We start from the raw sequence: 12500 nt of genomic DNA on the forward strand, positions 1-12500 counted from the left end.
ACACAGACACGCACACACAGACACGCACACACAGACACGCACACACAGACACGCACACACAGACACGCACACACAGACACGCACACACAGACACGCACACACAGACACACACACACACACACACACACACACACACACACACACACGGATAAAGCAGCTCTTTTTAAAGCTTCTGGTGCCACCGAGGCTGTTGCCATGGTGTCTTGATCTCTCTGAAAAGGAAGCTGTGTGTGTGGATGGGATTGACTCAAACTAACACACACACTTGTGCACGCACACAGACACACATTTACGTGCACACATGCACACAAGAGCCTGCTTGTTTGTCTGGTTTCACATTAAGCCCTTGTAAAAACACTCCTATGGAGGAAAAGGATTTCCTGATGTCTGAAGCCTTAGATCCATGTCGTGTGTGTTTGACATGTATGTCTTTGACTACACATATAATTACGTATGAAGCTTTCAATATCAATGTATGATTGTTTATATAATTGTGAATGCGTTTATGAGTGAGTGAGTGAGTGAGACTTATACTGACTGACTGACTGGCTGGTTCAATGTCGTATTATGACCAAGGCTGAACTATTGGCTACCCCCTCAAGGGTCATCACAGTAATCATACCCAGGTGTGTGTGTGTGTAAGACAGAGAAAGATCTTTAGTGAAAGACTTAACTTTGTACCTTAAGTCTTCATGTGGTTTTGTATGAGTCTTAAATGTGTGTGTGTGTGTGTGTGTGTGCGTGCGTGTGCGTGTGTTTAGATAGGGCTGGATTACCCCATGGGGAGTGATTGAGCCTCGTATCTTCAAGACCTGCTTTACTCTGGGGTCTTACTGTGTGTGTGTGTGTGTGTGCGTGCGTGCGTGCGTGTGTGTGTGTTGCTTTGCTCTGTGTTCTTAGTCTGTGTGTGGTCAGCTCAGTCTGACATGGTGTTGACACTGTGTGTGTGACAGAGTGAAAAGGTGTGTGTGTGTGTGACTGTGTGTGTGGGCAAGTTCCCACAGCAGTGAGAGTTGGGCAGCTCTGCAGCAGTAGTGTTGGTGTTACTTAAGAAGGTGGTAGGAAGTTGTCGCAGGGGGGATATGCCATCTTTTTGCTGAGCTACACTTTATTTTGTTTGGGGTGTCTGTGTGTGTGTGTGTGTGTGTGTGTGTGTGTGTGTGTGTGTGTGTGTGTGTGTGTGTGTGTGTGTGTGTGTGTGTGTGTGTGTGTGTGTGTGTGTGTGTGTGTGTGTGTGTGTGTGTGTGTGTGTGTGTGTGTGTGTGTGTGTGTGTGTGTGTGTGTGTGTGTAAGGCCAGTCATGGCCTGCTTTAAGTATTCCCCAGGCTACAATAAAGGTTATAGGCGAGGTTGATGCTACTGTATTTTTTTTGCGACATCCACAGTATTGCCAAACGGGGTACTCTCCTCTGGTGGGAAATTGTGTCTGTTAAGTTAGTGTGTTTGTGTGTGAGAGTTGCTGCATTAAAGCGATGGTTCGGAGTAGAATCACCCTAATGCCATTTGAACCGTGACACCCATCCACCTTTACACCCGAAGTGTTTTCTGCCGCAGACTTACATCAACAGAGTTGCCGTGTTATTCGATGTTTATTCCGGTTAGCTTGACTCAAGCGCATATGGATACTGGGCACCGTCTCCAAACTTTCCCCACAAAAATAACATGTCATTACACCAAACTTCTGCAGTAGCACAAATATGGTCTGTACTCACGAAACGAAGCATTTGGAAGTTTGGAAATAGTCCAGGAGTTTAGTATTATCAACACAAGCTGAATAGCTTCTCTGCTGCTAAAGCTGTGCCAACGTTACTTCCGTCATATGAGACAAGCCCGTAAAAGTCTTCAACAAACTTCCAGACGAGAGTGTTAAAAAAGTTTTCACTGAATTGTGATTAAGGCTTATATTTTCAAGGCAATACTTAAAAGATATTTCAAATCTTACCTACTATCAATTAGACAAGGATTTTCGTTATCAATACTGATGCTGAATTCACTTTTCATTGTGCATATTATGAGCTTCGTTGAGGACTCTTACATGCTTGTCTTAGATGACGGAAGTAACGTTGGCGCAGCTTTAGCAGCAGAGAAGCTATTCGGCTTGTGTTGATAATAATAAACTCCTGGACTATTTCCAAACTTCCAAATGCTTCGTTTCGTGAGTACAGACCATATTTGTGCTACTGCAGAAGTTTGGTGTCATGACATGTTATTTTTGTGGGGAAAGTTTGGAGACGGTGCCCAGTATCCATATGCGCTTGAGTCAAGCTAACCGGAATAAACATCGAATAACACGGCAACTCTGTTGATGTAAGCCTGCGGCAGAAAACACTTCGGGTGTAAAGGTGGATGGGTGTCACGGTTCAAATGGCATTAGGGTGATTCTACTCCGAACCATCGCTTTAAGCATGCTTAGCTCTGAGAGAAGACTAAAGAGTCAGTTTCCAAGCATACACGCTTAGCTCTTCACAGGCCTTTTGGTTCCGTCACTAAAGTCTAGTCATGGGTCAGGGTATGTTAAAGTGTGCATCGGTGTGGTTGTCCATGTGTGAAGTGAAAGTGCTTGAATGGACCGTGAAGGTGAACACATTAGTGTCTGTGTCTGTGTCTGTGTCTGTGTCTGTGTAAAGGAAAGGAAATTTTCTATGGGTGAGTGTGAGTGGGTAAGAGGCTGTGCGTGTGTGAGAATGAGTGAGTTTGAGTACACAAAAGCGGATGGGATTAGTGTAGTGGCCTATTCAAGTGGAATCAGGCTCTAGCCTTGGGCCTCATAGACAGCTGTCTGTTTACTTTGTTTACCAACACTTTAGGGTGGCTTGCTCTGTGTGTGGCTCTGCACTGGGTCATGGTTATATTAATGATTGCAAACATGAGTATGTGTGCAGAGTAGTTAGAATTTAATCTTACTCTGTAGTAACATTTTGTGTCTTGATATGCGTGTCTGTGTGTTTAGGTGGCAGTGGTGTGATTGCACACATTGATGTGCCCACATGTTTGTGTGAATGCATGTGTGTAACAGTTTTTGCTTTGGCTTAAGCTAATGATATATGTGTGTGCGTGTGTGCGTGCGCGTGCTAGCTAAGTATTGCATATATGGAGAAGGAGATGCCACTTGTATCCTTGAAGAGGCTGTAGACCACTATCATGTTGGTATTTATGTAAAAGACTCATTATTGCCTCTTTAACCTTGTTTGGGGCGCTGTATTGTTTTCTCAATAATTATTGGTCCCCCCAAATAAAGTAATCAAACTGTGTGTGTATGTCTTTGTGTGCGTGTGCGTGTGCGTGTGTGTGTGCGTGTGCGTGTGCGTGTGTGTCTGTGTGTGTCTGTGTGTGTGTGTGTGTGTGTGTGTAGGAGCATACCAAGGTGGGTTCTGCGGACTCTCAGGACATCCAGCTGTGTGGCATGGGCATCCAGGCGGAACACTGCGTCATCATCATCACATCCGACGGCAGCGTACTGCTCACACCCTACCGCAACTCACGGTATGCAGACCTCTGTACACACACAGACACAGACACAGACACAGACACAGACACAGACACAGACACAGACACAGACACAGACACAGACACAGACACAGACACAGACACACACACAGACACACACACAGACACACACACAGACACACACACAGACACACACACAGACACACACACAGACACACACACAGACACACACACAGACACAGACACAGACACAGACACACACAGACACAGACACACACACAGACACACACACACACACAGACACACACACACACACACAGACACACACACACACACACACACACACACACACTCCTTACCGCAACTCACGGTATGCAGACCTCTGTACACACACACACACACACACACACACACACACACACACACACACACACACACACACACACACACACACACACACACACACACACACACACACACACACAATGTCTCTCTCTGCCCTATCTTTCCCATCTGCTCCTGAGGGAGTGTATCTAGTTCTTATCTCTAGAGCAGAGATCTGTGGAGTCTGAGGCATGGACGTCTGATTATCTCCTGCATGGCCCTTTGCTTCCACTGCAGAGAAACTGGGAAATAAAAAGAAAATAGGAACTTTTTTGTGCATTTTTTTTATAGCCGTTTTCTTCTTTTTTCCAGTTTTTATTGTGCTCCTCACTTAAGCCTGATGCTTCGTATACACTGCATTGACCTATCAAATGATACAATAGAGCCTCCATGGAAATTGTTGCTTTTAAATAGTTTTCGTAGTGTTTTGCAAAATAGCTCTTCAGAAGATTCCGTGCAGTGCTGAGTTGACGTAAAGTTCAGGGAATGCTGGAATCATACTTTCAAAAACGCTGCAATGATTTGCTGCTGTTGCTAAGGCAAACAGATGTGTTGAGAAACATTGGCAAGGTTAACAGGGATGGTTGCTATTGGAGCTTAAAGTGAACACTTATAAACACTTTCAAAATGTGTAATTAGTTATTTGTAGCGGGTGTAGAAGACTCAAGGAGATTCAAGTGAGCATATACATCAAGAAGAACCCTTTACTTCAGACACTTTCATATGCAAGGGCACACACACACACACACACACACACACACACACACACACACACACACAGACACAGACAGACACACACACACACTCCTTACCGCAACTCACCGTATGCAGACTTCTGTAGACACATACACACACACACACACACACACACACACACACACACACACACACACACACACACACACACACACACACACACACACACACACACACACACACACACACACACACACACGCACCTGTGATGCTGATGTCTTGTGTTATCATCTTGCCTCTGTAGGACGTGTGTGAACGGCTCCCCGGTAACCAGCCAGCAGCAGCTTCACCATGGAGACCGCATCCTGTGGGGCAACAACCACTTCTTCAGGTTGGTACCTTTGGTCCACATCACGCACACACGCACGCCAATACGTTTCCTGTGGGTGTAGGGAGATTCACGTAGGAAGCCTTTGGTACACACACACACTCACACACACACACACACACACACACACACACACACACACACACACACACACTCACACTCACACTCACACACACATCCTGTGGGCCTGATTTCTTCCTGCAGCTCTGCTCTTCAACCCATATCTAATTCATCTGCTACTCATTTATGTAATACTCATTTATGTGTGGTAAACCAGGCCTAGAGGTGATTCGGGTGCCTGTTATGAGTTACAGTTTGCACATTTCTTCATCTACTTCTACTCAGTTATCTAGCTCATAGTTCTACTACAGCTACATACTATATCTCATTCACATATCTTCTCCTCATACTGACCAGGATTACGATTGTCACAACACATCATCTGTAGGGTGATATCTGAGGCAGGTCAGAGGTCTGGCCTCAGCACACTTTCCTTATTAGTGAGTGTACAATCCAACTCTTGGTGAATCCTGCTTTACAATGATCTCATCACTGAGGATAAAACGAGGACTGCTGCTGGATCAATAGCCTGTTTTAATGAGGTCACGTTTGCTCAGGAAATATAGTTACCCCTCGTCTGTGCGTGTGTTTTACTAATGCATTGTGCTACATCACAGATGCATTATTATTGTAATGTGAGTAGCTGGCTGTGTGTGTGTTTACGTAGTGCTCGGTGTTCTGCATGACATTATTATTGTAATGTTAGTCGATGGGGCTTATATCGACGCGTCACAGTGCAACGGCCCCTGTGCGTCCATCTTACTCTAATCACTAGTGCTGTGCAGGATTTGCATATGAATGCACTTCCTCTTTCTCTCCCTCCTCTCCATCACTTTGCTTTTCTTCTGCTCTCCTCAGCTCTGCTCGTTCTTACGTCAGATTACCATTCAATTTCTCTGTCTGCTTTCATCGCTCATCTCTCTCGTTTTAATTTTAATGTTTTCTTTCACATGCCCTTCTCTTTTTCTGCTGCTGCCTTACATCCTACGTCAGTCTCTCTCTTTCTCTCTCTCTTGCCCCATCTTTTTTTTGGGGGGGGGGAGGTGGTTACTTCTCCCTCCTCCCTCTATCTGTCCACTTGCCGCATGCATAGTGATTAAGATGAGGATGAGGGTTTGAGGAAGAACAATTTCTAGTTTTTGAACGATGACATCTGCAAACCCCTCTCTCTCTCTCTCTCTCTCTCTCTCTCTCTCTCTCTCTCTCTCTCTCTCTCTCTCTCTCTCTCTCTCTCTCTCTCTCTCTCTCTCTCTCTCTCTCTCTCTCTCTCTCTCTCTCTCTCTCTCTCTCTCAGAGGATCAATCTACCTAAGCATCACATGAGGGCAAAGTCTGATGAAGAACAGTGTCTTTATTAAATTATGTGCCTTTCTCTCTCTCTCCATCTCAGAATCAACCTGCCTAAGCGCCGCATGCGTAGTGAGGATGAGGAGGGTGAGGGTGCGATGAAGAACAGCACCAGTAGTGAGCAGCTGGATGGAGACGGGGACTCGGCCAGCGAGGTGTCCAGCGAGGTCAGCTTCAGCTACGAGTTCGCCCAGACAGAAGTCATGATGAAGGCACTCAGCAGCAACGGTGAGTTATAGTACAGGTGTGTGTGTGTGCGTGCGTGTGTGTGTGTGTGTTTAAGGCATTCAGCAGTAACGGTGAGTTGGCTGTGCGGCTATGTGTGAGTGAGTGAGAAGGAGTGTGTGTGTGAGCGAGACAAGACCATATTTATGAATGCGTGAATGGTGAGATGTTTGCAAAGTACCATTTGCACTAAAAACTTGCAGTCACAATTCACATTATTGCCCCAATCCATCCAGTCTAATCCCAATTAATTGGCAAACATGTTTTTTTTCTGAAGTGATCCTCTGTCTAAATGTGCATAGTTCCAAACTTTTTAATTAAATATCAAATCAAGGCCTTGCCATGGCCCAACGGTAGGGCACTGGGTTACTACACCGGTGACCCAGGTTTGATTCCGGCCCAGGTCATTTGCCGATCCTCCCCCATCTCTCTCTCCCACTCACTCTTTGTCACCATCTCCAACTGTGCTTTCAAATAAAGGCAAAAAAGTCCTAAAAAACTGAACATAAAATCTGATCTGAACAGTGTCCCTTCCATGAACTGGAAAGACTGATTCAGCCACACAGACTAACTGGCTTCATTGCTCAAAGGCTCTGCGGCTCTGTTGCCTAACTCATTGTGCATGAATGTCCACCCACTCATGCAGTGTTGTGTTGGTCTGTCTACTACAGCCATATCCTCATACAGTGTGCTAGTCTGTCTGGAAAAGTGGTTCTTAACCTTTTTTGAAAAAGCACCCCCTTTCATCATCAGCCTGTCAACGTCCCCACTCAGTATCATAATGCTAATAACACTGGACCCCACCCCTCTCAGCTGTCTCCGTCTCAACGCTCCCCCCGCCCCCCCTCTGAGTGCTCTGTCACGCTTCCTGGGGGGCTCTAGAGCCCACATTGAGAAGAGCTATACTAGAGCCACCACTGCTGCCCCATGTCCTCAATATCAGACACTTGTCCCTTCCCGCACCCCAGAGGACAATGAGGCCAGCATCGGCCCTGCCCTTATAGTTCAACACACACACACACACACACACACACACACACACACACACACACACACACACACACACACACACATACACATACACATACACATACACACACACACACACACACACACACACACACACACACACACACACACAGGCAAGCATGCCATTCCAGAATCCTCTGTTCGATCACGTCCTCTCTATAAAACAGGATGTGACCTAATTGTCCCATAGGAAATGACCTCACCTTGCTTGTCGTGCTGGTGGCTTGTTCCTACGCTGAAGGACGGAGCTGCTTTGCCAGTGGCTGAGAGACTGTGCTATGGCTTCGTCTTTCCCCTGAAACATTTATTCCGTGGCATTGTGTCTGCTGTTCATGTTTCAGGCAGAAGTAACGTTAGAATAGATACAGCACACGCCCAGTGCTCACATGTCTTCACGCAGGAATGGACTTGGACTGTGTGATGACTTACACAGCCAAATAACCCTTAAACTACCTTAACTAAAAAGTTAATTTTCCACACACATTATACATGTTGTTTATTATGTCCTGATGTAAGTTGCTCTGGATAATAGTGCCTGGTAAATGAATTGTAACTTCACTGGTAGAGTAGTAAAGGGTCACCACTCCTCTGTCGAAAGGTGCAGGATCTAGTAGAGACTTCTAAGTAAAAAGGAACAAACTGGTGACACTGTGACACAGGTGTGGTGACACAGGTAACCATTGGTCAGATTACACCAGTGACGGTTCAAGTGCTCTATTTTGAAGAGCCATTTGAAAGTTTTATATCTTCATAACATTATATCTTTAGAGTTGCACTTGATAAAAACAACTTGATCATTCAGATCATTTAGCAGCTTGAACGGTTGAAACTTAACCAAAGGCCTGCTTGTCCTCCCACAGGTCTTCAGTCATTCTGTTTCTGTAGTAGACTATTTGAGAGAGTCTTAACATCAATCCACTTTTTATACCTACTGTAACATTATACTCATGCTGACAACTGTGGGGTTTCTGGTCCCTGTGGCTAATACTTTAAGTATAGCTTCACTCTACATCTAATGATATGTTTTGACTCATTCTGTACCTGCTGCTAACAATGATGAATTGTGAGAGTAAAAGTGAATGTGTAGGTGTTCTCACAGAGAGGGGTGCGTGTGCGTGCGCGCGTGTCCTTGCATAGCACGAGGAGGAAATACACTTAATATTACAATCAATAATACTAATAATGAAAGGATGTTATTTGATTTTTGGAGTATGCTGACCCAAGGACAAGTATGTATACTTGAGCTGTGGACTGCTTGTTTGTACCTGCTAGAGATGGAGATGTGGTGATGCACTGTATGACTATGGTGATCAAAATAAAAAGAAGTTCCAAAAAAATAATAATACTAATAATGTGTGTATGCATCTCTCTCTGGTCTCCCAGACCCGATGCAGGCGGTGCTGCAGAGCCTGGAGCGCCAGCACGAGGAGGAGAAGCGTTCGGCTCTGGAGCGCCAGAGGCAGATGTACGAGCAGGAGCTGCAACAGCTCCGCAGGAGGCTCAACCCCGACCGCCAGAGCATCGGAGGAGGTGGCGGGGGAGGTGGAGGAGGAGGAGGGGGCCCAGGAGGAGTAGGAGGCTCGCAGACGCTCTCGTACACGCCGGCCTCGCAGGGGGGCGCACAGGGGGCGCACTACCGCAGCTGGGAGAGGCTCAGCAGTGGGGGCTCGTCGTCCTCCAGTGCACAACATCGGCTGCGACAGTGGAGCGAGGAGAGGTGAGTGTGGCGTGGTCTTGTCTGTTAATGTCAGTCCTGTGTATGTCTATGTCTTGGCATGGGATAGAGAGAAACGTCATTTCAATTTCCTTGCATGACCTGTGCTTATGAAGAAACTGACAATAAAGCTGACTTGACTTGGAGGAGCCTTGGCAGGGTGTGGGGTTGGGGGGTGCAGGGAGTAGTGGTGTCAGCAGTGCAGGGTCATTGTAGACGGCACAGCATCGTCTACTGCAGTGGAGCGAGGAGAGGTGAGTGTAGGGTGGAAAAACATTAGGTTTGGTAGGATGGTCTTAGGGTGGTCTAGGGTGGGGTTGGGTCATCGTTCTCAAGTGCAAAGCATCAGTTACGGCAGTGGAGCAAACCTTGGCAGAGGTCTGAGGTGTGGGTGCACGTGCAGGGAGTAGTGGTCTCACAGCATCAGCTACGGCAGTGGAGCGAAGAGAGGTGCGAGAGATGGGTGCAAACAATGACCCATTACGTGTGAGCAGATTGCATGTCAAAACCAAATGTTAAGTTAGACTGGTAGAGGGCATAGACCTTCTGTATGATTTTATTTAGTACAAGGATATGGTCAGATCAGACTATAGTGGGCCCACAGGCAGGGAAGGGAGGGATGTCTTTATTTTTTACTTCACAGCATCAGGTATGACCGTAGAGTGAGGAGAAGTGAATGTGCGATGCACTATCATTAGGTTTATTGAATTAAGTACTAGGTAGACATATGGAGAACTATTGATCACTGCATGGGCTTGTAGGCTACACCGGTTTACAGTTAGTGGCTACTGCCTTCAGAGGTGAGCTTGGACTCAGGAGATGTTGTGAGTGACTATGAGGTCTTCCAGTACTATGAGAGGTCATGTGTCATGTACACTCTTGGCATAGGTCTTCTAGTGTTGAATTACGGTGCTAACTAGGAGTGTGGTGACCTAGTGACTTGGAGCGCTGGGCTAATGGCAATGTAGGCTAAGCACATTAGCACTCTGCTGCTGCTTAGAGCATATTAGCCCCGGAGTCAGATCTTTAGCTGCTTGGGTGTTCCACTGTTAGATGATACAGAGGGCTCCTGTGACATTATTAGTCTACACACTACAGTTCAAGGGATTGACTTGTAGTAACAACACACTTTTGGTTTCAAAAGGGGATGCCAGCTGAAAAACACCCACTGCCACTGCCCTACATAATGCTTGATAGAGTTAAATAAAGTTGCTCAGGTCACCCCTTGTATATTACACATCATAATAAGATTACAGGTCTAGACATCAGCTGGGCAAATGAGTTCCTGCAATCAGTGCCTCTCACAGTACAGCTCACGGACCACTTGTGGTCTCCAAAAATCGTAAATGGTTTCTCTGGTCATTTTTCCCGGCTATTACTTACAGCAGGTGCAACTGGTTTTGTTCTGTGTCTTCCTGACTGCACCATGATCGCATGGTCCAGCTTGAAACACCATGGAAGTCTCATGGAGATAGCATGGATGGCATGGAATGTGTGGGAAAATATAAGTGGTTCCCACTGTATGAAGGAAGCAGATCAATGTGACTCCCAGTCCGGGTTGCAAGATGTGACAGATGATTTCCAGCCCAAATAAAAGGTCTGGGAGCACTACGTCCCACCCAATTTGAACTAAACTCTATTGATTCATATGGCCATAAATCTACAGAAAAACCCACCCGATACCCATGTTTACCTGCAGACTACAGGTCATCCTAAACATCCTAATTGAGCCTAATCTGGCAACACTGCCCCCAGTCTATGTAGTCCAGTGCAGTCCAGTCCAGTCCAGTCCACTATATAATGGGATTAGAGATCTGCAGTAGGCTACAGCAGGCTCAAAGGAGGGAGAGAGAGGGGAGGTAGGGATACCAGCCTGGCATTCTGTACATACCAGCAGGTCTTATGACTTATGAGTGATGCAGAGCACACGAGAGCACCACTGCTGATCTCGTAGTAGGCCACAGTGTTTGTATGGATCAGGGCAGGGCAGCTGAAGGTGAAGGCTGCAATTTTATTTATTTTTTTGCTCCAGTGTCTATCTTGTGTCTTCTTCAATGTAAACAACTCCCCCCTTCCCTCGAGAGCTGAGGGGGAAGGCTCTATCTTGCTCCAGTGTTTCTGTGTCTAATGTCTTCGCAAATGTCAACATGACCCCCGTGCTCCCTAGAGGAAATGTCTGTTGGTGCACTTGTCGTGTCATGTCTTGTCAGCGTAGCATCATGAAGCAAAACAGGACCGTATAGTGCATACAGTAACAGGCCTTTGCTAAGCCACCCAACTCATGCTGCAGCACGTGTGTCTGTGAAGATTCATTCATCCAGGTCATCCATATTTTACAAAGAGTTCAAGTTGAGGCTCTCAGAAGTCTAGTTGCTTACAACTCTTTGGATGCTGTCAAAAGTGTCTGTGAAGATTCATGTTCATCCAGATTGTGCTGAAGGAAATGGCATTCCCATCGCGGTAACATGTCCGGCTTTTCCCAAGCCAAAATATGGTCACCCTTACCATTGCTTCAGCCTTGTCATGCTGTGCTAAGGTTGTTTAGTGTGATCACCATTGCCTGTCTGACTATGCCATAGCAGAGGGTCATCTGACGCATGGGCCTTGATGGAAGTTATGGCTCATCAGGCAGGCTGAAGATTTGTGGAGGGTTTAAGCCAGTGGTCACATTACCTCACCAACATCATGAAGTGCCAGGCTCAGATGGGAATGTGGTCAAATGCCATAGCAGGGGGGGGGGCAGGCTTCATGGCCAAGTCTGGAAGAGATTGGGTTGGGCAACTTGGGCATTGGTTGTGGGGGGCTAAGCCAGTGGTCACATTGTACCCCAGCAGGGTTGGGGGAGTGGTAATGGAGGCAGTTGTCGTGGAGGGACAGATGCCATGTTAGTTCTGTATGAGCCTAGCCTGGCAGTGAGGCCAAAACAAAGGGCAGTGGCAAGCCTGGGAGGGAGGGGTAGCCTGGCAATCCAGACTAACACATGAAAAGTTTAGTCTAGAATCACTCAGTTCATAAAGCTGAGGACTGTCAGTGGGACTAAACCTGTGCACTGCCTTGGCCAACGCTATGACCAATCAGACCTCCGTTTTTCGCAGGACGTAGCCATGATGCTGTCTCCACCGCACGCAGCCTTATCGTCATCCTGCCAAGCCCACCCCAAAGATTCAAACCCCAAAGAAAAAAATGAATAAATCTTGCATTGTGTTTGGTG

At 46.5% G+C, this 12500-nt stretch overlaps 1 protein-coding gene across 4 annotated transcripts in view; it reads left to right on the plus strand.

Annotated features, from left to right (window-relative positions):
- The window catches only part of kif13ba (kinesin family member 13Ba), a 116994-nt gene that overhangs the window by 62671 nt on the left and 41823 nt on the right, over positions 1-12500 (plus strand). For all 4 annotated transcript variants that reach the window (XM_063183846.1, XM_063183849.1, XM_063183847.1 and 1 more), the window contains exons 14-17: positions 3353-3483; positions 4832-4918; positions 6365-6549; positions 8959-9292. In XM_063183846.1, coding sequence (XP_063039916.1) covers positions 3353-3483; positions 4832-4918; positions 6365-6549; positions 8959-9292 — 737 coding nt within the window. The remainder of the gene's footprint in view (positions 1-3352; positions 3484-4831; positions 4919-6364; positions 6550-8958; positions 9293-12500) is intronic.

The sequence above is a fragment of the Engraulis encrasicolus genome, chromosome 19 (assembly GCF_034702125.1).
Source record: "Engraulis encrasicolus isolate BLACKSEA-1 chromosome 19, IST_EnEncr_1.0, whole genome shotgun sequence".
Lineage (NCBI taxonomy): Eukaryota > Metazoa > Chordata > Actinopteri > Clupeiformes > Engraulidae > Engraulis > Engraulis encrasicolus.